The sequence below is a fragment of the Tupaia chinensis genome, unplaced genomic scaffold (genome assembly GCF_000334495.1).
Source record: "Tupaia chinensis unplaced genomic scaffold, TupChi_1.0 Scaffold000127_2, whole genome shotgun sequence".
Classification (NCBI taxonomy): domain Eukaryota; kingdom Metazoa; phylum Chordata; class Mammalia; order Scandentia; family Tupaiidae; genus Tupaia; species Tupaia belangeri.
The window spans coordinates 2,975,439-3,002,191 of NW_006159596.1; the positions used below are offsets into that span (position 1 = coordinate 2,975,439).

The 26,753-nt window shown below is 38.4% G+C and overlaps 1 protein-coding gene across 8 annotated transcripts in view; it reads right to left on the minus strand.

Annotated features, from left to right (window-relative positions):
• Positions 1-26,753, minus strand: part of INPP4B (inositol polyphosphate-4-phosphatase type II B) — a 957,317-nt gene that overhangs the window by 166,935 nt on the left and 763,629 nt on the right. For all 8 annotated transcript variants that reach the window (XM_027770345.1, XM_027770344.1, XM_006144646.2 and 5 more), the window contains 3 exons: positions 24,274-24,404; positions 22,806-22,910; positions 5,691-5,799 (listed from right to left, as the gene is read on the minus strand). In XM_027770345.1, the coding sequence (XP_027626146.1) occupies positions 5,691-5,799; positions 22,806-22,910; positions 24,274-24,404 (345 nt within the window). The remainder of the gene's footprint in view (positions 1-5,690; positions 5,800-22,805; positions 22,911-24,273; positions 24,405-26,753) is intronic.

Sequence of the window (26,753 nt, forward strand, 5' to 3'; positions counted from 1 at the left end):
ATGTACAACACTGAAAATGACATTTGTGTCTGATCTGAATTGCATAATGTGAATATTGTAAGTGAAGTTCTCTGATGCTAGCATCCTTTTCATTATGTGGTCAATGCAGTCATCCAGAAATAGGTCAATAAGAAATAGAAACATAAATGACATCTGTTCTTAGATGGCAATGTTTCATTAGCTTAGCTGAAAAGAAAATAAATGAAGGTATAAAAGGAAAATGGCCATGGTAGTTCCCCCCAAAAAAAACCTGGCCTAAGAGACTATGCTGTCTTCTTTGGATGGTTATCAAAAGAAAGGAGCAAATAAAATTTCCTTCACATATTATGACTTTCAAAAAAGATTCATATTTTTAGGAGAAATACCACGAGCTTTCACATTGCATCAAAGAAAATCGCTGACAGCAGGCATAAGAAAATGTCAGATGGTATAAGTGAATATAAAGGTTATAGACATTCTGATTTGTGTCTTTGAAAAAATGTATTATGAAGGATTTCAAAAAGTTTGTGGAGAATGGAGTAAAGGCATGGTTACAAAATTGCAAAATTCTGCAAGGCCAAAGCATATGAGAAGGTTCTAGGTTTGTGTCTAGAAACCTTCCTGAGTATACGAGGCCCTGATCTGTGGCTGACTGGGGGTGGATCACAATATCGACACCCTGTGGAGGACATGCTTTCCTCTCTCTCTCTCTCTCTCTCTCTCTCTCAATCATGGAAGAAACAAAATTTTTGAAAAAAAAAAATCAATGAGTTTGGGAACCAGCAGTTAGCGTAATGGCTATGTCGCTGGACTCCCACGTAGTCAACCGCGGTTCATGTCCCGGACCTGGTGGCTTAAAACTCACGCCGGGCGCGTGTGCGTGCGTGCCCAAGATCCCGAGAGGAGAATGGAGGAGAAGGGATTGCGGTGTGACCATCCCCCCTGGGGGGTGATTTCTCACTTTCTGTCTCTATGTCTCTCTCTGTCTGTCTGGCGAGCGCACGCGCCCTACAGTGAAAATCTCTCCAAAAAAAAAAAAATCAATGAGTTTATTTTGAAGTATGAAGCTTGAAATTAATACATATTTTCTTCAGAGCACATTTTCTGTGAACTTCATAAAGACTCCTTGTGTGTAATTAACATCTTGGTTCTAGAAAATCTTGAGTTTGCAGGTTACAATCTAAGTTGCTCTTGCTTTGTCATGTTTTTAAGAGAGATTTTTGCTATAGGGCACATGCACTGGCCAGAGAGAGAGAGTGAGTGAGTGAGAAATCACCTCCCAGGAGGATGACCACGCCACAATTCCTTCTCCTCCGTTCTCCTCTCAGGATTTTGGGCATGCATGCACATGTGCCCAGCATGAGTTTTAAGTCTCCAGGTCCAGGACTAAAGCCATGGTTAACTATGTGGGAGCCTGGTGATGTAACCATTATACCAACTGCTGGCCCCACGATCTCTAAGTTTAACTTATTTGTTTGCATGTTTCTCAGGCCCAAAGTATCTCATATCAAGATTTTGATAGCTTTATTTTTCACATTTTATTCCTTTTTGCAGCTAATGAATTTAGGATTCTTTAAACAAAAATTCCTAGTAAGCAAGTTGTATGACTATTCTTTACATCTGTAAATACTCCTTTTTAGTAAATTTTCTTTCTTCCTGACATATTTCAACCAAGGTTCTCCATAGTTTTGAAGTTCAGCTCATCTGTTTAGCTATATATTTCTGTTTCCATTCTTCACACCCTTCTATCTTCCCATGGCAATGTTCACTTAAGGCTGTATCCATGGTTCTCAGCCCTGTCCACCCATTAGATTCACCTGGGAAACTTAAAACACACAAATACCTGGGTTCCATTCCCAAAGTCTTTGACTTAGTTTATCTGGGTTGAGATCCTGTTGCAGATAAGATGTTTGAAAGTCCCAGAGGTGATTCCAAGTGTAGCCACGATTGAGAACCCTTGCTCTGTATTATTGATCTTATTGCCTCATGACTACTTGTGAAACTTTCTTCCCCATTGCAATTTTCAGCACTTTTTCTTCTGGAGGATATGTGGTGCATATTTGAATTCTAATGGGTGTTGAATTTGATCTAGAGAATACTCAGGTACAAAGCTCTCTATGGGACACCCCAGATGATCCACAATTTAAGACTGTCATCTCATACTCTAGGAGAGTACAACTGATATAAAAATATCAGATAGGAAAAAGCCTAATACACCTCTCCTGTGACCTACAATAGGAAGGATACAAGAGGGGTAAAAATAAAATATCAGGAGGCTCAGATCAGCTTGGGAAATCAGGAAGCCTTAAGGATGAGGGTGCAATCTTAAGATGGACCATGTGCACAACCTTGAATATGCTTACATAGATGATTTCAAAAGAAAGAAATGAAAAATGGTAGAGAGATAATAAGAATGAGAGGCTTTCTTGTGGAAGGGAACAGAACAAAAAGTGAAGAAGTGGACATTTGTGAAACCCATTCAGGAAACAGTTTGTGTATGAACCAGAAACAGCTACAGAAGTGGGTACAAAAGTAGAAAGTCTGTGGGGTAAAATCATGGAGGCTTCGAATGCCTGGTGGAGGAGTGTGGACTCCTTCAAAGTTTCTGAGCAAAGGAGTAATACACTCAGACAACTGAACTTTAAAGAAAAACAATCTTCCTAATTATCTACATGTACAACACTGAAAATGACATTTGTGTCTGATCTGAATTGCATAATGTGAATATTGTAAGTGAAGTTCTCTGATGCTAGCATCCTTTTCATTATGTGGTCAATGCAGTCATCCAGAAATAGGTCAATAAGAAATAGAAACATAAATGACATCTGTTCTTAGATGGCAATGTTTCATTAGCTTAGCTGAAAAGAAAATAAATGAAGGTATAAAAGGAAAATGGCCATGGTAGTTCCCCCCAAAAAAAACCTGGCCTAAGAGACTATGCTGTCTTCTTTGGATGGTTATCAAAAGAAAGGAGCAAATAAAATTTCCTTCACATATTATGACTTTCTGACTTGCTAAATGTAATTATTTACTTTATCCTAAAGTCTAAACTACTCTTTCATATAGCTATGCTGACTTCGCTACCATGCCTTTGATCAATACATGCACTATTTGTTTCTGAAAATGGCTACAGAAAAACTACTGGCATGGTATGATACCTTTAGGCATTAAGTCTTTGATCATGCCAGCTCTTCTGTTAATGGACAGGCTGACAACAAGTTCACTTGTGTATTGCCTCAGTCGTATCCGCCCCATCACACCACCTTATGGAAAGCTCTTTTGGAATATACACCAAGCTTTATTTAACTTATTTCAAGTATTTAATTGTATTGCTCAATAGACAAATAATGCAGTGGAATATTTAACACATATTATAGAACTAAATTGGTGTTTATAAGCACTGGACACAGATTTCTCTTACTATCTTTTTTAAGAAAGATTTTTGCTGTAGGGCACGTACACTCACCAGAGAGACAGAAAGTGAGAAATCAACCCCCCCCCCCCCACCCACCCAGGGAGCATGGCCATACCACAGTCCCTTCTCCATTCTCCTCTTGGGATTTTTTGGGTCTGCAAACACATACGTTCAGCATGAGTTTGAAGCTACTGGAACTGGAACTTGAAAGGCCATTGGCCATGTGGGAGTTCAGAGGCATCTGTTATGACATCTGCTGGTCCCGTGGTTTCTCTTATCTTTGACTTAAAGTTGGTCCTAGATCTGTGTGTGTTTATGCACACACACGAACTTCTATGTAATATCTCAATGAGAAGGAACTATGAAGAATTCAGATAGCTATGCAAATATTTAAGACTTAATAAATATTATTATGGGTCTAAACATATAGGTCAGCATTTGTCTTTGCCAGTATCATGAAGTAATATTTTATAAAATTATAGTTAAGATCCATGATTCTCATACTGATGTTCTATATGCTCTGGGTAACCTGTAGACAGTTTTGAGTCTTCTAGTTGTTATAAACTTTAAAATTTGATTGAAAAAACAGGTTAAGTCAATTCTTAAGATAGAAAACCCAATTTCAGACAAGATGGAGTAAATACAATCTATTTTACTTCTCTTGCTAATCACAATAAATACTCTGAATAAAATATATGTCATCTCTCAGAACACTAGAAGAGGTGGAAGAAAGAATATACTGTCTAGGACTTTAGAACTTAGGAATGACAAGACAGGGAGTTTCACAGATTTTTTTTTCTTGTCTCCTAAATGTCCCAACCTGAGTGCCAGAAAAGCTTTCAATACATTAAGATGCAACCCCCCAAAAAACAAACAAACAAAAACCATGAGAAAAATCAAAGGCGTTGGGCAAGGGTGGCCCGTGGAACATAAACCTTTCATTTATACCTAGCTGTTGGAAGGATAAATACCACAAAAAAAAAAAAAAGAAAAAAAGAAAAAGAAAAAAAAGAAAAATGCTCTTCTTCCACCCAAAGAATGGTAAGAGGGTCAATGAGAAACATCCCTCTTCTGTAGAGCCCATGATCAGAAAGCTGCCTTCCACTCCCATCTTGGCAACCCTTCCCTATTGGGTCTGTGGTTTGAACTGACTTGCAGTCCCAAACTTCACCAAAACAAAAGAGAAACCTGGAGAAATCCGAATAAGGATTGTGATTGAGCTCGTAGTATTGTACCAAAGTACAATTTCATTTTTTTTAAAAGAAAAATATCTATGTAGTGGTAGTTCATATATTTATAAAACAGTATGTCAGTTATTCAATTCTAAGTTACTTATGACTTCTTTCTGAACACCTGGGCACCAGAAAACAAATGTTCTATGTGATAACAGTTTTATAAAAATGGCTGACTTTGCCACTAAAATAGATTTTCCAATACTTTTGCTAAACCAACTGTGACTAAAGAATGGCTGTTTCTTAACTTTCAGAATTTGAGTTCTTAATCTAAGAAGAGTAACTATTTGAAAAGGAAAGTAAAATTATTCTTTCCCTCTGGATAATGCTTTTATAGTTTACATGAAACTGGTCATAGCCAGAGAATATTACAAGTTAAGCTCAAGTGGATGGGATGTGGGGAGGGGAGTACACGGTTATAAAAGCTTTATAAGACACTAGTTGAAAGATGCTAACATTTTTTGTTTTAATGGAGAAAAGGTATTTTAAAGTGATAAATAACAGCAATAATACTTGGATTTTGTGTCACATCTTTTCCCTAAGGAATAGAAAGTGTTCACATTTAATCTCATCACTTAACAGATAGAATTCTATATTGATGGCTCTTTGCTAAATGACACCATTAAGTGATGGGGTTGTTACGTGTCTTTCCTTAGGCCATAGTGGAAATCAGAGTCGTAAATTAGGACCCTGCTCTCCATAAGTGTCTTTGGCTCACAGTGGAATTAAACAACGTTTCCAACTAAATCTCTGCCTGAAGACCAATTGCATTGAGTGGTGGATCCCACGAGATCACCTCTTTCTTAGTAGCATAGCTTTCAGAATTTTCTGCAGGCTCAGTGCTATCAGTATCCAATACATGCATTTTGTTTACTGTGATTTAATTTCTTCTCAAGTAGTTTTGAGAAATCCAACAACTCTAAGTTACTGAATGGGTTGGCGATGTCAAGAGCTGTTCATTGTGAGGAACAAAGCTTTTTTATCCAAAGGTTTGTATAGAGACCTCCTCAGAGAAAAGACAATACTATTAAATGGAACATTCACTTCCTCCTGCCGTTACTTACTTTCTTCGTTCTGTTTCAAATCTGTGGAGTAGTTTCCGTAGACCACCATTCTTAAATCCCTGAAAATGGGCAGCTGGGGCTCCCACAGTGATGACATCGTAGAGAGCATCTGGAACGGGAACAGACAAGGAGCTGAACACTGTGCAAACATTTATCTCTGGCATGGTGTTCGCATTGAAGCGTACATGCTGTGGGAAAGTCTGAGATATTACTCTGCTTAATTTTGCAGGAATAACTACGAACTCGCATCTCAAGGGGGCAAGAGAAGCTAATCAATCTTTCTAAAAGCCACCTGTGCACCTAAACAAGTTATAATATTTCCCTGATTTATGACTACATCTTAATTGTATGCTACTGTGTAGAACAGTGTGTTCCCTCATTCTTCCATATACTTACTGAGATAACGTGTTAATTGGTCTTTTGTGTATTTTACTTTATTGAGTTTTGCATCATTTAATTTGCAATCATATTGAAATTTAACAGTAACGAACAATCTTTCAACCAAATTTTACAGGGAAAAGAACCAAAATATTAATGCATTTTGGTTTAAGGGCAGAATAGTTACCACTGTACTTTTTAAAAAATCTATACAGAATAGTTTTCTGCTTGTGTATACTAAATCTTACACAATTTTGAATGCATGCTTTTGCAATTTCTTTAGGTGACATAGAAAGAATACAGAAAATGTCTGCTGATCTACTTTCTAGCAAGATACTTTGTTTTATAATAAAAAAATCCATACATTTAAATTGAAACTCAATCCTTTGATCTTAAAAGTCATCAAGTGTGATCCATATTAATTTTATGGCTTTGAAACATGTCATCAGTTTTACATTCTCATGGAAAGTATCCCCATAAGAAGGAAGATAGTGAATGCCCTCTTGTTAAACTACATTTTATTTGAGAAAACTAATTTCATAGTAGATCCTTTTCAAATTGATTTCAATACTGACATATCGATGGTTTTAAGATCTAATTTACTGGGAAAATATAAATTATTTTATTGGCTTCGGGTAAACACCATAACTTCTTCAGAGTAGTTTGATCTAAATGCCTCTGAAATTTTTTAAAATTCAGAAAAAATGTCTTCAAGTGAAAGACCTTTGCAGCATTCAGAAATACAAGGCCACAAAAAATACAATGCAATTCAAACTACTATTAATAAGGCATGTATTAAACAATTATCTAACTGATCAATATGGTGGCAACTTCTTGTCCTTTTAAAAGGTTAACTGCACTTCGAGTCCCAGACCTGGTGGCTTGAAAAATTATGTGCATGAGTGCCCAAGATCACAAGAGGAGAGTGAAAGAGAAGGGATTGTAGTGTGTCCATCCCCCTTGGGGGGGGAGACTTCTTATTTTCCCTCTCTCTGTCTCTCTCTCTCTGGCAAGCATACACAGCCTGTGGCAAAAACCTCTTAAAAAGAAAAGGGGGACCAGCAGTTGGCATAATGGCTATATCTCTGGACTCCTGCATAGTCAACCACGGTTTGAGTCCTAGACATGGTGGTTTAAACTCACACCAGGTGCATGTGTGTGGAGTGCCCAAGATCCAGCGAGGAGACCAGAGGAGAAGGAGTTGCGGGTGACCAACTCCAGGGCGGTGATTTTTCACTTTTTGTCTCTGTCATCTGGGTAAGCGCACGTACCCTATAGCAAAAACATACCCCCCCCCCAAAAAAAGGAAAGGAAATGTCAATATCTCCTGTTCAGGAAAATTTTAATCTAGATCAAGGGGTTTTGGAGTGTCTGTGGTTATATATAGACTATTTAATTGCATCAGTTCTGCTTCATGGAAAGGGGTCACAGCTGCCCTAAAAAGTCATGAGATTGCTCCAAAGTTAAAAATGCTAACTTTGTGTCTACTTTAATCTGTCTGATCACCTGAAGAGAAAACCAAGATCATGAGAAGTTAACTGCTTTTCCTAAAGCCCCAGAGACCTTATACCTAGGGTCTGTGACTTTATTTTTGGAGAGATTCTTGATATAGGGCACGTGCGCTCACCAGAAAGACTGAGAGAGACAGAGAGACAGAAAGCAAGAAATCACCTCCCAGGGGGGATGGCTATGCTGCAATCCCTTCTCCATCCTCCTCTCAGGATCCTGGGCATGCAAGCACATGCACCTGGCGTGAGTTTAAGCCACCAGGACTTGAACCACGGTCAACTAAGAGTCAAGCAACATAGCCATTACACCAACTGCTGGTCCCAAGGGTCTCTGACTTCTCACCCAGAAAGTTTGTTTGTTGTTTATAAGTCAAAGGCTATGTAAGCTCACCAGAGAGAAACAGAGAAAGTGAAGGAGAAAGCCCTTCCTAGCGAGGCATGATCGGGTCACAATCCCTTCTCCTCCATTTCTCCATCCTGTCTTGATTTTTGCCAGTATGCTTTTCAAGCCAGCATGGCTGGGATTCAAACACAGAGTTGACCATGTGGGATCTGGCTCCCTTAATCACAAAGGTCATATGACCAGACCGTTAGTCCCTGGAATATCAGGTCTGTCACTAACAAGTTGTCCAGCAGTAGGAAAATTATTTAACTTTTGTGTGTATCAGTTTTCTCAGTATAAAAATCAAGTAAGAAGTAAATAAAAGTGTCAGCGTTTCATGTATATTGCTTATGATTATAATTTTCTCTATAAAAGCAATCCCACCAATTAAACAAGGAAAGGTGATAAGGTAACTTCGTTCATTTCTCCATACAAATCAACTTTTCACTCTTAAATGAAAGTGACACTGAGGCTCTCTCTTCTTAGAGTTGGTTCCTGAGTTAATTTAAACTAAATGCACAAGACAGGTGATTATATGCTACACCACAGACAACACCAGCAGCACACAGAAATGACTAAAACTATTATTCTGCCATTAAAAAGAAGGAGTCCCTGTCATTTGTAACATGGATCTACCTAGAGGTCATTATGTCATGTGAAATTAGCCACTACAGGACAAATACTCCATTTACGAGGATGCTAAAGTGTCAGACTCATGAAAACAGAGAATATAAGGGTGATTATCAGGAGGTGGAGGGAGGAGAAAATGGGGAGTTGCTATTCGATGAGAATTAAGTTCCAGTTGTGCAAGAAGAAAAAGTTCTAGCGATCTGTAGTAACACTTTACTAGTTAAGAGGATAGATCTTACATTAGGTGTTTTTCAAAGAAACAACTGAGCTAGCTCATGGTACAGTGGTTAGGGCAGTTAGAGTTCATATGGTCCATATGGTTCAAGTTCTGGAACTGAAAGCTTGAAAACACACACCAGGCACATGTGCGTGGAGTGCTCAAGATCCAGCGAGGAGACTAGAGGAGAAGGAGTTGCGGGGTGACCAACTCCTGGGGGGTAAGACCTGTGTGTATGCATGCCTAAAATCCCAAAAGGAGGAAGAATTGGTGGAGAAGGGATTGCATTTTGACCAGTCCCCACAGGGACACTTCCATACTCCCTCTGTCTCTGGTGCGTTCTCTCTCACTCTCTCTCTCTCTCTGGCAAAATTCAAGCAACATAAAGAAGCAAGCAAACCAAAATCCCTCAAAGAGATCCAGGAAACTTTGAGATGTAATGGATATATCTATTACCTCGATTGTGGTGATAGTTTCACAAGTGTATGCCTATGTTCAAATTTATTAAATTTTATATATTAAATGTATGCAGTGTTTCTATATCAATATTTAATAAAGCTGTTTAAAAAATGTATACATATGTGTGTGTGTATATATATATATACACACAAACGTCTGGATAATGAGTGTGTATGTGTTTACATGTATGTATACATATATATATATGTATACACACACACACATATCTATATCTATTTTGGCTCATATTCTAGAAAAGAACAAAGAGCTTATAGCCAAAATGGTCAATGTTTCCACAGAATTTGATTTAAGTTTTTATATGTTGTCTAAAACAGGAAGAAATACAGAATTATTTTACAAAGTCTTCATTGTTGACTGAATGCTTTTGTTGTTGTTTTTGTAAGGCATGTGCTCTCACCAGAGAGAGACAGAGAGAAATAGAGAGTTAGTAAGTGAAACGTCACCTCTCCAGGGAGGATGCTCATGCCTCAATCCCTTCTCCTTCACTCTCTTCTCAAGATTTGACCATGCATGCACTTGCAACTAACATATTTTTCAGGTCTCTGGGTCCAGGTTTGGAACTGGACAGCCAACCATGTGGGATCCAGCTGCCTTAACATCCATGCCACCTGCTGGCCTTAACTGACTACTTTTTAAAATTTTTAGTCTTGAGATAATATTACATTTCCAGGAAAGTGGAGAAAGTGGAAGAGATTTCCTGTATAGTCTTAACTGAGGCTCCCCTTAGATTAACATGGTTCATAACTATAGACTTAATTGCCAGAACTAAGAAATGACTCTTTTTTGTTGTTGTTGTTGTTGGAGAGGTTTTTCACTACAGGGCGTGTGCGCTCGCCAGACAGACAGAGAGAGACATAGAGTCAGAAAGTGAGAAATCACCCCCAGGGGGGATGGTCACGCCGCAATCTCTTCTCCTCCATTCTCCTCTTGGGATCTTGGGTGCACACACACATGCCCGGCGTGAGTTTTAAGCCACCAGGTCCGGGACGCAAACCGCGGTCGACTACGTGGGAGTCCAGGGACATAGCCATTACGCTAACTGCTGGTTCCCAAGAAATGACTCTTGATGCTATTCTAAGAAAAGCAGGCTACGTATTCAGCTTGGTTTTTCCACAACGCCTCTTTTCTCTTCCAGGATTTTATACTTTGTTTAATTGTCATGTCCTCTGATGCTTCCTCTAATCTATGTCGGATCCTTACTCTTTCATTGTCTTCAATGAACTTCATGGTGTTTTTTTTTTTTTTTTTAATTTTCTTTTTGAGAGGTTTTTACTATAGGGTACGTGCACTTGCCAGAGAGACAGAGAGACAGAAAGCAAGATATCACCAGCCGGGGGTGGGGGTGGGGATAGCCACGCCACCATCCCTTCTCCTCCATTCTCTCAGGATCTTGGACATGCACACACACACACACCCAGCGTGAGTTTAAGCCACTGGGTCCGGGACTCGAACCACAGTCGACTATATGGGAGTCCAGCGACATAGCCATTACGCTAACTGCTGGTCCCAACTTCATGTTTTTAAGAGTAGTGGTCAGGTTTGTTTATAGAACATCACTCAGTTTGCATTTGTCTTAGGTTTTCTAATGATTAGATTGAGGATTAGCACTGCGGAGCAGGATACTACAGAGGACATGCCTTCTCAAAGCATTGTATCAGGGTGTATTAGGTTAATATGGGTCTGTGTGAGTTTGAGGCTAACCTTGATTTATAGGGGTGTCTGCCACTACCTATGTTTGATTCTCCTCTAGAGAGAAACTAGATATTTGGGGGTCTCCAGGCTTGGAGACTGTGTGGACATTGTGTTGCTGCTTAAACTTTCATCTGCTCCAATTAGCATTCACTGATGGATCTTGCCCGGGGCAATTATTACTGTGGTTTCTAAATGGTGGTTTTTCTGTTTCTTTCATAGCTCTCACATTTATTTAATGGAATTCTTCTGACAGGAATAGTGGGCCCTTCTCTTTCATTCATTTCTTCATTTCTTCATTCATTCTTCTACTAACATCAGTATGGACTCAGGAGTATTTTGTTCATTGGTTTATACACCCATACTATCTTGTTGTTCAAGCACTGATAGCTTTTACGATTGGGAGTTCCTTTAGATTGGCTCCTGTGTGATTTTTACCAGGATTTTATACTTTGTTTAATTGTCATGTCCTCTGATGCTTCCTCTAATCTATGTCGGATCCTTACTCTTTCATTGTCTTCAATGAACTTCATGGTGTTTTTTTTTTTTTTTTAATTTTCTTTTTGAGAGGTTTTTACTATAGGGTACGTGCACTTGCCAGAGAGACAGAGAGACAGAAAGCAAGATATCACCAGCCGGGGGTGGGGGTGGGGATAGCCACGCCACCATCCCTTCTCCTCCATTCTCTCAGGATCTTGGACATGCACACACACACACACCCAGCGTGAGTTTAAGCCACTGGGTCCGGGACTCGAACCACAGTCGACTATATGGGAGTCCAGCGACATAGCCATTACGCTAACTGCTGGTCCCAACTTCATGTTTTTAAGAGTAGTGGTCAGGTTTGTTTATAGAACATCACTCAGTTTGCATTTGTCTTAGGTTTTCTAATGATTAGATTGAGGATTAGCACTGCGGAGCAGGATACTACAGAGGACATGCCTTCTCAAAGCATTGTATCAGGGTGTATTAGGTTAATATGGGTCTGTGTGAGTTTGAGGCTAACCTTGATTTATAGGGGTGTCTGCCACTACCTATGTTTGATTCTCCTCTAGAGAGAAACTAGATATTTGGGGGTCTCCAGGCTTGGAGACTGTGTGGACATTGTGTTGCTGCTTAAACTTTCATCTGCTCCAATTAGCATTCACTGATGGATCTTGCCCGGGGCAATTATTACTGTGGTTTCTAAATGGTGGTTTTTCTGTTTCTTTCATAGCTCTCACATTTATTTAATGGAATTCTTCTGACAGGAATAGTGGGCCCTTCTCTTTCATTCATTTCTTCATTTCTTCATTCATTCTTCTACTAACATCAGTATGGACTCAGGAGTATTTTGTTCATTGGTTTATACACCCATACTATCTTGTTGTTCAAGCACTGATAGCTTTTACGATTGGGAGTTCCTTTAGATTGGCTCCTGTGTGATTTTTACATACCGATTCTATTTTTTTTAAGTGTATTTATTTATTGAGAGAGAGAGAACTCACAACAGGATCTCAACACTGTGGTCAACTCCTAGCGTTAGCCAGCCCCAAACCATGAACAAGTATGTGCATGGCATTCTCAGAGAGGTCTCCAGACTTGAACCAAAACCTTTCCCATGAGGAGTTGCCTCACCCAGCACCTGCATTTTACCATTGCATCATCTGGCCCCTATATTTTTTTAAGTGCTTTCTTAAGTTTGAAGCCATACATGATCAAGACTCATTGTTCACTGCTCAGTCCTGAAATCAACAAGTCCCTCAACTCAATAAGGATATTCTAGTAATATAAAGAGGTCCATTTTACACAGACACTCAGAGTTTAGGTCTGGATAGTGAGGAAAGCAACAGTTCTCTGTTGCCTCTCGCTTTTTTTGCACTCTTTCGCTTCACATTTTGCTCAGAACCACTCATCAAAAATTTTCTATTGTTATACTCATATTTTGTCAAAGTTCAAAGAATTTGCCCTTAAATAGCCTTTGTTCAGTTCAAGTCCTCAAAATGTTGCTTTGAAGTTTTAAACCTTTAGCTTTGATAGCCAAAGAAAGACTCTGAAGAAAACAATTAGAAAATAGCTACTGAAAGTCAGAACAGACATGAAATGAGCCAAAGGAAACAGCCTTGCTCTCCAGCTATGGTGTGTTCGGTTTGTAGCACGGTCTACAATACGAACACACTGTGTACAGTTGTGAAATTCTTAACACTAATTAAAATAGCTTCTATCCCATTTAAAACTACTTATTAGTGGCCCCCTATAGCCTAGTGGTTAAGGGAGCTGGATCTTATGTGGCCAAATGCATTTTGAACCCTAGCCCCAGCAGCATGAAAAATTATGTTAGGCACATGGGCGTACATGCCCAAATGCTTACAATATAGAGCTTTGTTGGGGTGGGGCGTGGGCGGCATGTGTACATAGCCAGTGGCAAGGTGATTAAGCAGCTGGGTTGCAAATTTCCAGCTGTTGTTTGTCCTGGACCTGGTAACTTGAAAAACATGCTAGATTCTGTGTGTGTGTGTGTGTGTCTATCTCTCTATATATAATCCTAAGAGAATGAAGGAGGTGAGCGGTATAGACACTTCAATGGGGAGTGATATTTTCCTTTCCCTTTTTCTCTTGCAAGCACATGCACCATATAGCAAATTTTTATACAACAAAAACTCCTTAACTTCTCATTTTCTTAGTTTTCACACCCTAAAATAGGAAGAAAAAAAATAAATAAAAGCAAATGGATTGCATCTTGATGACAACCCATTGGGGGTTCCTTTCTTTCTCTCTTTCTCTGGTGAGTGCATATCCTCTGGCAACTAAGAAACTGATCACAATACCAACACTTTCCATGGAAATGACAAAGTTATCTTAGAAAGTCTTCTTCATATTTCGCAATTGTTATTTGTTAACAAAATTAAAATTGTAAATTAATAATTAGCAATATTTTTTAATCTATTATTCCTGCATATCGTATTATGTACCTTCATTATTTAAATAGCCTTTAGCCATGCATAATAAAAACTTTCAGATTTTTGGTACCAAGGGTCAATTATAAAAACGTAGGTTGTGGGGACCAGCAGTTAGTGTAATGGCTATGTCGCTGGACTCCCACATAGTCAACCATGGTTCACGCCCCGCACCCAGTGGCTTAAAACTCATGGGGGAGGGGGGCGCGTGTGCGTGCGTGCCCAAGATCCCGAAAGGAGAATGGAGGAGAAGGGATTGTGGTGTGGCCATTTCCCCTGGGGGGTGATTTCTCACTTTCTGTCTCTCTGTCTTTCTCTGTCTGTCTGGCAAGCGCACGCGCCCTATAGTAAAAACCTCTTAAAAAATAAATAACATAGGTTGGGGGCCAGCTGTTGGCATGGTAGTAAGGTGGCTAGATCCCATATGGTTGACAGCACAATTCAAGTCCTAGACCTGGTGGCTTGAAAAACATGCCAGCACATGTGCTTGTGTGCTGCAAATCCAAAATCCCAAAAGGAAGGAGAAATGGAGGGGAGGGATTATGGTGTGACCATCCTGCATTGCAGTGGAGGGCAGTTCTCACTTTCCTTTTATTTCTCTCTCCGGTGAGTACACATGCTTTTTGACAAATTAAATATATACATAGGTTGTAATGTTTTATAGAAAATTTAAATAAAAATGAAAGGTTTTTTTTTCTTCCTTTTAACAAATTTGTTTCTTCTTTGACATTTTATAGTATCTCAAAAATTATCCTTGACTTTGTGAAAATGGCACAGTGTACAATGTAATAGGGAAGTGGAATTTAAGTTGTTGAGTCTCATCAAGCTAAAGATACCAGATTAGTTTGAGATTTAATAATAGAGCTGTCGCATAGCCTTTTAAGAACTTTTCAATAATAGAAATGAGATAATAACTCTATTTTTTCCCAGATCTCTTTAAAATTTCTACAACTATAAAGTAGTGTTAATGTAAGTAAAAATCTAGACATGCTATCCTCAGATCAGAAACAATGAAGCATAATCCCTGATTTCAAAATGGCACACAAGGGACAGCTTGCTCGTGGCATAGTATTTAAGGTGGCTGGATCCCACATGGCCAACTGAGTGGTTAAAGTCCCTCACCCAGTAAATATGCATGTGCATCCAAAATCCTAAGAGGAGGCTAGAGAAGGAATTGGGGTATGGACATCCCCCTCTGGGGGAGAGTGTTTTCTCATTTTCCCTTTCTCTGGCATGTGCATGCACTCTAGAGCAAATTTTTTGAAAGCACATAGAACACCTTCAACAGAAATCACAAGACTTTAGGAATTTGTTTTTAAGTAAGTGTTGCTTTCTTAAACATTTGTATCAGATTATGCATATGAATAAAATGAATTACCATGCTAAATAACATTTCTCACTATGGCTTGCTGTTACAAAATTTTTTTTTTTTTTGGAGAGATTTTCACTATAGGGCACGTGTGCTCGCCAGACAGACAGAGAGACATAGGGACAGAAAGCGAGAAATCACTCCCCAGGGGGGATGGTCACACCGCAATCCCTTCTCCTCCATTCTCCTCTCGGGATCTTGGGCACATACGCACACGTGCCCGGCGTGAGTTTTAAGCCACCCAGTCCGGGACATGAACCGCGATAGACTATGTGGGAGTCCAGCGACATAGCCATTATGCTAACTGCTGGTCCCAAGTTAAGGTTCTTTCTATAATAACTTACAGAACCCTACCTGAAATACTTGGAAAACAAACAAACAACAATGATGGGGAGGGTGCTTGGCCAGCAGGCACGTTTACTATCAGCTCAAATCAGTTATAAGAGACTGTGTCAGTTTTCTTTTAGTGGTCTTCTTCATTGTCATATCTCTGGTTTTGCTTCCCCATAGGGAAGCTAGAGACGCTAGCCAATATTTTATTCCCTAGAATGTAGATTTGATCCATGAGCACACTTTGTCTCTGAATCTACAAAATACATCCATTAGAGAAACTCAGTTGACTCAGCTTGAGTCAGATGTTCGTTTTACTTTGTCTTTTTGAGCACACACTATATGATCATGCTATCAGCTATACCTACGGGAGCAGACTTTTAAAGTAAAATCATGGCTATGTATCTAATATTTACAAAGCATTCTTATTTAAAGTCAGTCATGTGTTAAAAATGCAGAGTTACATGAAAGGGTATTTTAGTAAATTACACACCTACAAACTATATCTGCTTTGGAAAAAAAATTGCTCTAATTTGAATTCATTACATTTTATAGCAAAATGTAAGTTTATATACCTGCAATATATAAAATAATTAAAACACAATGTAAGAATATATATTCCTGGGAACCAGCAGTTAGCGTAATGGCTATGTGGCTGGACTCCCACGTAGTCGACCGCGGTTCGTGGCCCGGACCCGGTGGCTTAACACTCACGCCGGGCGCGTGTGCGTGCGTGCCCAAGATCCCGAAAGGAGAATGGAGGAGAAGGGATTGTGGCATGGCCATCCCTCCTGGGGGGGGATTTCTTGCTTTCTGTCTCTCTGTCTCTCTCTGTCTGGCGAGCGCACGCGCCCTATAGCGAAAAAAAAAACCTCTGAAAAAAAAAAAAATTTTCTTGGGAACAGCAGTTAGCATAATGGTTATATTGCTGAGCTCCCAAGTAGTCAACCACGGTTCGAGGCCTGGACCCGGTCGCTTAAATTCATGCCAGGTTGGGAACAGCAATTAGTATAATAGCTATGTTGCTGGACTTCCACATAGCTGACCATGGTTCAAGTCCTGGACCTGGTGGCTTAAACTCACACTGGGCATGTGCACATCCAGGATCCTGAGAGGAGAATGGAAGAGAAGGGATTGTGGCATGGCCATCCCTCCTGGGGGGTGATTTCTTGCTTTCTGTCTCTCTGTCTCTGTCTTTCTGGCAAGCACACACACCTTATAGCAAAAAAACCAAAAACAAACAAACAAACAAAAAAAAACACAAAACAAAAAACCTCTACAAAGAATATATATTCTTTAATATTCATGACATATTCTGTAAAAATAATGTTTATTAAAGTATATCGAGGAAAATCTTTTATTTTGTTCTTGTAATTGTCATCACTGCTTCCTAAGATCTCTATTGTGGTGGGTTTTCTATTTCATACATGTAAGTAATAAATAAGAATGAAAAATTAATTAATCTGGGGGCATTAATTTAACTGGAGGTTATTTAATTTGTCAGTATGAGACATAACAGCATTAGTTCTGCTCAGTTACTTGTTTCAAGAGATAGACATTAGCTTTGTGTTTGGTAACTCTGCCTATTATTGTTTCTGAACCTGCCTTCCAAGTTGAGTAGGCCTATTAATTAAATGGGGATGGTCATAATTTACTAATAGGAAAAAAGAAAAAGAGTGTAGACTACATCCAGAGAACGCATCAGTGAAAATCAAGAATTGGCCAGTTGTACTTGCATCATTTCCTTGCAAAATGTTCTCTGTAATTTAACTAAGTATTCAAATCAGCAATCACAAATCTTAAATAAATTTCACTACAGTTAAGAATGTGTTAAAATATGTTTCATAAATAAGTAGAAAATCTGACTCACTGCTGCTATTGCAACTTTTAACCATTTTACTCTGCAAGCAGGAAAACTGACACTCAGAGAGACTGAATAACGTGGTGAAAGTCAAAAAAGTGGCAGGGCCCCAACATCTCAGTGGTGTTTTCCATCTCTATTATAGCACATAGTCGGTGATCTGGTCTATAAAGCATCTACTTTATCTGAACTCCAGTTTTGAAAGACAACTTTCAGACTTACTATCCAAATGATTTTTCAAAATGTAAGCTGTATAACTTATATGTATGCATAAGAAACTTGGAAAAGAAAATCAGCTTGCAGTCCTTTTCCATTAACTTTTGGGATATCCAGTCCTTCCCTACAATTTCTCCTCAGGTCTTCAAAGAGAAAAATAAATCTTTCCACTACCTATCTTGTCAAAAATCCCTTATGGGGCCAGCGGGTAGTGTGGTGGTTAAAGCCCTAGACTTCCACATGGATGATCAACATTTAAGTCCAGACCAGCAGCTTGAAAATCATGCCAGGCACATGTGTGTGCTTACCCAAACTACTGAGAAAATAGAGGAGAAGGGACTGCAGCTTGGCCATCTTCCCTAGGGGATTATTTCTCACATTTTCTCTCTCTGTCTCTCTCCAGTGAGTATGAGTGCTCTATGGCAAAAACCTAAAAAGAAAAGAAAAAAAAAGTCTTACATTTCAGGGGTTGCCTCCAACATCTACATTAAAATCTCACTTTAATCTCTATTGTATGATATGATATTTGTCATTACAAATAATACTTTTTTCTATACCCTGTTACAGTTTTATATTGCGTCGTTGGTAAAATGCTTCTGAACGTGACCTTATATGGAAATAGACTCTGTACAGATAAAACCTTGTTGTAGTTAAGTTATTAGGACTGGCTTTAGTTCAGTATGACAGGTGTCCTTAAGGGAGAAATTTAGGCACAGAGACAAACATGCACAGAGGACACATAGAATACCACGTGAAGGTGGAGGATTGGAGAAATGGTTTAGCTAGTTGCCTCAAATCCAAGGATTGTCCATAAACCACCAGAAACCAGGAAGAGGCAAGGGAGGCTTTCACTCCAGGTTGTGGAGGGAACATAGTCTTGCTGACACCGTAATTCGGACTTCTAGCCTCCAAAACTGTGGGAGAATAAAGCTTGCCTATTTAGCCCAATTTATAGAGACTTAGTACGGCAGCTCTAGGAGACTGATATATATCCCAAACCAAGTCAATTAGGAAAAAACAAAACAAAACAAAACAACCTTGCTTTTCTAAATTTGTCTTTTAGCTCAAGTGTCTTCCTGATCAGAGAAACTGAAGTGAAATATATTGCTTTTATCCTAGTTTTCTCTAGTCTAATTTTCAGATAGTTCCTTAGAAAGCAGCATAGTGTAGATAGTTCTATCATTTCAAATAAAATATCACTTAAATAATAATTTCTCATTGTTATAAGTAGTTTAAAGTTTACCATCAGGTATTTTAACGCACAATTAAATATAAAATCATATGCTTTTGACCTGAAACAATCTGTCTAGTTAGATGACACTACCACCCACCCACGGCTGAAACCCAAATTATCCTTCTCCCACATTGCCTTATCCCATCTGTCATTAAGTAGTAGCATGTGATGATTTCTCCAAAATGCCTCTTTAAATCATCTTTACTCTAAACCTTGCTATTTCCTTAGTTGAAGACTTTACTGTCCCTTAATAAGCTCTTCATCACTTGTCTCCAAGTTTAACTGCCTGATAAAGTGGACAGATCCATTTTATTCCAGTGATGGCAAATGCCACATGGGTAATAAAACTACTGTTAGTATGTCATTCTAGATATTCTATATCCTCAAACTCACTTAATCAAGAGTGAGAACCAAACTGCTCAAAAAGATTAAATAACAGACTCAGTGATTTTTAAAAAAGTAGTAGAGCTACAACTCAAACTCAGGTCTGTAATGCTCTAAAATATATAAACTTTTTACTGTATCTTAAAAGTCTTTCATATTGCCTATTAAAAATATATGTATACGGGAGGCCAGGTGGTGGAAAAGCAGTAATGCAATTGCTTTTCCTACATGGGGGAGGTCCTGGGATGTGAACCCAGGTCCTCTAAGCATGCCAGATGTCTGCATGCCCATGATTTGGGCCAGCTGAGACTGAGGGTGGATAATGGCATGAAGACCTTGTTGGAATGTGTCTGTCTTTTCTCTCTCTCTCTCAAAGAAATATACTGAAAATATTTAAAACACAGCAAAAAATGAAATCTGTTTGATGTTAAATCATTCTTAAGTATTTTAGCTTCTTTATTATGTGTGGCCACTTGGCTTTTGAGATTTTTAAAACCATTATATATTATGTGCAAACTGTCAAGAAACGTTAATAACCAAGGAAGGACTCTTATCAGTCAGATTTGTGCTGCCAGAATGGAACACCACAGACTAGATAATTTACACAAAGCAGAAACTGATTCCCTCACAGTTACGGAGGCTGGTAAGTCCAAGATCAAGGCACTGGTCTCTGAAGAGGGCCTTCTTACTGTGTCCTCCCATGGTGAAAAGCAGAGGACAAGAAGGACAAATGTGTCCACACGTGGCAGAAGAGTGAAAGAGGACAAACCCGTTCCCACGAGTCCTTTTTTCAAAAGTGCATTAATCCTATTCATGAGAGTCCAACCCTAATGACCCAAACAACTCCCATTAGGTCCCACCTCCCAATACCATTGTACTGGGGAGTAAAGTTCAAACATGTGAACTTTGGAGGACATATTCAGAATACAGAAGCTCCTCAAAGTTTTGAACAATCCATTTCACTTTTCCTCACTTTTTCATTAGACATAATTTGTGGCGAACAGTACCTAAGTTAAAATTTCAGATAGTTGATAAAGGGTATCAAGTACAATAAAAATCATGCATCAGAAGAAGTGTAACACTACTTCAACTTGCACATCAGTCGCACAAACTAGAAGATAACAAAATTAAATTCTTTAGATTATAAACTCTACCTGATTATAAAGCAGAAGAGAGATTTCATTTTAATGTTTTTAGCCATTTTATTAAACATTTGTTCGACATAAAAGAAACTGTATATATGTATACTACTTGATGAGTTGGAGATAAATACACACTCTTGAAACCATCACCATGACCTATGCCATAAACCTATCCATCATCTCCAAAAGCTTCCTTTTACCTTTTTAATTATTATTATTTGTGTGTATGATAAGGTCTACACTCTTAGCAAATTCCAAAGTACCTAATAGAGCACTGTAAACTATAGGCATTGCACTGTATTATACGGCTCTTTAAAACCTTATTCATCTTACATAACTGGTATGCTGTCCCTTTTGACTATTACCTCCTTTTTTCCTTCTTTCCAGAGTCCATGGTAACCACCATTCTATTCTATGGTTCCATAAGCTCTACTATTTTAGATTCTCTATGTAAGTTGTATCATGGAGCAGAACTTGTATCACTGTGTTTGGCTTATTTCACTTAAAATGTACTCCAGGTTCATCCAAGTTGTCTCCACTGGCAGGAGTTCCTCCTTTTTAAGGATGAATAATCCATTTTTTATACATAGGACATTTCTTTATTCATTCATCCATCAATGGGCATTTAGGTTTCTTCCATGTCTTGGCTATTGTGAATCATGCTGCAATGATGTGAGAGTGTCGATACCTCTTTGAGATTCTGATTTTATTTCTTTTGGCTAAATACCCAGAATTAGGATTACTAATATGTGCTACTTGCATTTTTAACTTTTTGAGTAACTTGAGGAGTACTTCTTTCCTAGTGCCTGCACTAATTTACATTTGTACCAATGTGCACAAGGGTTCTGTCATTTAAATTGTGCTAAACCTGTACTGACTGTATTTTGACAAAGGCTACAAAACAGGGTGTGATATTAAGTCTTCACATCTCTCTATGTATATTGGTATGTGTGCTAATGTGCTCATGAAGGACTTGATCATTTAAGTAAGTAAATTTTTAGGGCATTAGAGAATGGGACCAGTAGGGTGGCCACTGCATTTGTCATTCAAATAGGGAAGTTTTGGAGAGAGGAAATGAATGGGGGAGGCACATTATAAACAATGATGCTGGGACAATAGGCATTAAGGGAGACTTCTGCTAGTAAACAGGGTACATTATCACCCTGGACATGCATAGAAAATTGATAGAGCAATAAGTTAAACACAGAGGGAAATGATAAAAGTATTTTAAAACAGTTTTTTTCTTTTTTTCTTTTTTTTAAATATTTATTTATTTTTTGGAGAGGTTTTTGCTATAGGGCATGTGCGCTTGCCAGACAGACAGAGACAGAGAGACCAAAAGTGAGAAATCACCCCTCCAGGGGGGATGGCCACGCCACAATCCTTTCTCCTCCATTCTCCTCTCAGGATCTTAGGCATGAATGAACACACACCCTGTGTGAGTTTTAAGCCACCGGGTCCAGGACGCGAACCGTGGTCAACTACATGGGAGTCCAGCGACATAGCCATTACACTAACTGCTGGTCTTTTTAAAAATTTTTAATTCATTTTATATATTCAGTCATTGTACATCACTACAACTTTTAAAGTGAATTTACCTAATATAAATACACTTCACACCAGTCCAGTTGAAGATACCATACATGTTATCATCAACAGATAATCATCCATTTCTGCGTTCCGTAAATGACTTGTCTATTTGTCTCCTCCATTCCCTTCCTCTCACTCTGCCTTTTCCCACCCTCTTCCCACACTATCTCCATATTTTATTGAGAAATGGCAAGGGATTAAGTAGATGGATAGTATAGATGATATCATATCAGTCACACTGGACTCAGTCAAGTATTTAATGAAAAGCTATAAATTGTTCCTTGACAAATGTTTTTATAGATAAGTACATCAAATATTCCACCATATTCTATCATATTCTACCTAATGAACCTTCACTTGTTCCCATTCAGAAGGGAATGCTTCTGCAGACAGTCAACTAGGTTGGAGAAACAGCAAACATGTTCAACTCTGAGTTTTGGTTTACTCAAGGTACATTAAAAAAATAATCAAGTTGTGTTTTATTTTAATTTCTCTAAACAGGAGCACAATTGTTGTTAATTCTCCATCATCAATACTATTTAATTTTCATCTCTTACTCTGGTGCCACATTCACAAGACTCGCCTGGAAATACATCTACATGTAGTTGTCATCTCTTTCGTAGTATTTGGGGTCATAATTAGCTATAATTATTTTATCTTCACCTTCATGGCCATTAAGTTTTTTAATTCTACCAATAGTCAAGTTTTTTTTTTTTAAAGCACTTGCAATAACATCATTTGCTGTTTTTTGAAGAATAATATATTATACCTTTTAAGTGAGGGCTGTGAACGTGCATTCTCTGCAGATGCAGATTTACTGGAACAAATTCTAATGTTTTCTCTCCTTTGCTGCTGCTTGATTTAAAAGAGGACCCTAGGTGGAAATAAATTAAACGTTATTAGTAAATAAATGTGATAAGTGTGTGTATGTATGTGCGCATATATGTTGACTACATTTGACAGAAAAAAGTTACAAGAATTCACAGAAGAGAAATATATCATGCATTTATCATAAATTCAATTTAAAAAATCTCCAGTTCAATTAAAAGGAAAAAAAAAAGATATCAGGCCAGCCAGCAGTGTTGGTTAAGGAAGCTGGATTCCACACAGATGACTGTGCAGTGTGAGTTCTAAACCCGGTGGCTTGAACACACAGGCTGGCCATGTGTGAGTGTGTATCCAAAATCCTGAAAGGAAGGATCGATGGAGAAGGGATTGTGGTATGACAATGCCCATAGGAAGTGTTTTGTTTTTCTTTTTTGGGGGGAGGTTTTTGCTATAGGGCACATGCGCTTGCCAGAAAGAGAGACAGAAAGCGAGAGAGATCACTCCCCTCAGGGAGGATGGCCACTCTGCAATCCCTTCTCCTCCATTCTCCTCTCAGGATCTTGGACATGCATGCACACACATTAGGCGTGAGTTTAAGCCACTGGGTCAGGGACTAGAACTGCAGTTGACTACATGGGAGTCCAGTGACATAGCCATTACGCCAATTGCTGGTCCCAGAAATGTTTTATTCTCTCTCTCTCTCTCTAGGGAACATACATGCCTTTAAAAACTTGAAATAGACTTTCTAAATAAAAAATTTAAATGATCTCAGTATTCTTATACTAATACCAAAAGATAGAATAGGGCAGTTTTTGTCTTCAAAATGTTTAGAGCACGTGACATGGCAGTTAAGGCACTGGATACTCCCACATGGCCAACTACAGTTCAAGTCCCAGATCTGGTGGCTTGCTTTCTCTCTCTCTCTCTAGTCAAATTAAAGTAAATGAATGAAAAAATAAAATTAAATCAGTAATTCTTTTAAAAAATGTTAAGAGCTAGACAGAAAAGGGATTTTGTTTTTGTTGTTTTTTTTTTGTTTTTTGATCTCTGGCTTGGCCAGCCATTGGTTTGGTAGTTAAGGTGCCTGCTTCCCACATGGCTGACAGCATGATTTAAGTCTCAGGCCTGGTGGCTCAAGAAACATACTGGGTACATATGTGTCCAAAATCCTGAAAGGAGAAAGTAATGGAGGAAAGAGGATTGCAGCCTGACCATGCCCCATGAGGGATGCTTCCTCTTTCCCAAAACTCTTTTCTCTGACTCCAGCAAGCGCACATGCCCTCTGGCAAAATAAAATTAAAAAAAAAAAATTGGCTCAACTAACTCTATAACAACATTCATGATTGTTTTCATGTAACATATATGAAATACAATTCACAGGGAGTAAGTAAAAGCTGTTGCTTTCAAACCTGTTTCTTTGCTGAGTTCTGTCAGAATGTCTTGGTACATTTTCACCATCTGATCGCAATGAGTGAGGACATTTTTCCTTAGATTGTCCCAGTGTGGAGAAAGTTCACCAAGTTCTTTTAGCTCTTGGTTTCTGTGAAGAATGAAAAAGAAGAGAAGTCCTTCATTTCCATGTTAAATCCATAGGCACAGAATCCTTAATCAGGGTTGTCGAGCTGATCTTAAATAGTTCTACCATCCTTTTCAGGAATGTCGTATGAACATATTAGCTTAAAACGGGAAATAATCATTTGAACACAATGGAAAAGGTAACTAGTTTAGATCGTACAGATTGTATCAAAGGGCAGAAACAAAAAAAAGGTTAAATTCCTCATTAAAATTTTCATGAAGATGGAAGACATACTATATTCAGTTAAGACAACATTCAGCTAAAAAAGAAGTACTGAAATTTCAGCATAAAGATGACTCAGTTACAGACTTCAACCCTCTAAACATCAGAGACTGTGGAAAGGACTCTCTGTCTAAAAGAAACCTGTGACAGTAAGGTAATCCAGTTTATATATATTATAGCTATCATCCCTTCTTAAAAGCTTAAAGAATAAATGGTATTACTAGGTATGGTTTTATTGGCCTCCGTTTCTCCCAGAGGACACTTTAAGCATATACTGTTTGCATGTCTTGTTTCCCCTTTATCAGAAGGAGGACCTAATACGCCATTTAGATTTTAATTATTAACTTTTATCTAATCCTCTAGCCTTTAGCCAAGTTAATTTAAATGATCAGAATGCCTTTTAAAAAATATAGTGATAAATAGTCTAAGACGCTTCTCAGTTAGATCTCTTATTTATTTCTTAACCTTTTACCAACAACATTTTCATGAGGCTAATTTAACCAGCAATAATGAACCTTCTTTGCTATTTTGTACATGAAACATGCTAAATACCAAGCTAATAAATTCAGAAGCTGTAGACTTTTAATGTTCTGTTAAATGCAAGAATAATGGATGGTGAGCAAAAAATGTGACTTGCTTTCCAATGTTCGTAGCTGCCTTTGCATTGTTTCAAGGGGAATACAATGCAGTATGGCCCCATCTTCCTCTGAGGTCTTCTTCACAGTTTTTGTGAACATTAATCTCACTCTCAACTTTTCCAAAGATTGGCTTTCATGACACAACAATTGTGAAAGAAGAAATAATTAATCAGTGGAAGTAAATGGGGTTCATGACCAAAGGGAAGCAGAGGAGAGGATGAAAATAAGGAAGAGAAGTTCTCAGTTTGCACCCAAATGACAGGATACTCAAACTCCAGACAGAATAACAACTAAAGCAAAGAATCCTAGAGCATAGCTGACCAATTAGATAGGTTCAGAGTGTTACATTAACTTAAGATATAAGGTCCCAGGCTTTGGTTCCTGCATAGGGTTATAATGGACATGTTGACTAAGTATTCCTTTTTAACGCTAATAGATGCACCAATTGTTTACAGTGTGTGTTGACTCTAAATCACTATCAGAACAATTACAAGGGGAATGATGAAGAAGGGCAATCATGACGTCCTTGACTATGCTGTGGGATACTCGGGTGGTGTACATCTCCCTGCTTAGGAGAAGTTTGACAATTTGTGGTCAGAAAAGTGCATTGCTCTGTGAGGCATGATGAGATAAATTGTGCAGAGTTCAAACACTGTTGTTTAAAATGTATTGCATTCCTTCAATATCCCACAATTTATATAAAGAAGTGCATAGATGAACCTATTTATTCTGGGAGATGAAAATAAAAAGGTTACACATTCTGAAAGGGGCAAACAAGCAACAGACCATTTCCTTTTTTATTAAGAAAAGTTCTTTTATATGGGAACTATAGAATAAAAGTATAGTAAACCAGAGCAATGAACAATTTGTAAAGTGAATTGGGGCAGAGTAAGAGAGTCACTATAAGCTTACGAAAAAGAAAAAGAAAATGAATTGCATTAATACAGTAAAATAAGGAGAGAAGATAATTGGGTACAGCAAAATGAGTGAACTTTTCCATCAGGAAGAATAGGGCTATTTATTGTTAGCTATATTTTCGTTTGTCACCCAGAGGACACACTTTCCAAGGTTTAAAACCTTGCTTTGCAAAAAAAATCTTTGCTTTGCAAACAGTTTTGCAACTCAATTCAGGTTCTCTTAAAAGCAATCCCGATTGGTAACAGGGAAGTAAAAAGGCAAGTGATGCAAGGAATATAATAAGAAAGCAGATACGGGGCCACCAGGTGGCAAGTGGCTAAGGTGGCTAGATCCCCGCATGGCTGATGGTCTCACTATTTTTGTTAGTTCATGGTCATGAGGGACACATGACAACCAGATGACATGTAGAACCAATAACAGCTTCCAGTCAAGTGGGCTCTTAAGAAGTCCCCTGACAAAACAACCTCCCCCCTTTGCATCTCATCTTTGCTTCAAGAGCCGAAATTATAATTGGTGAAATTTAAAGTTGTAGGGA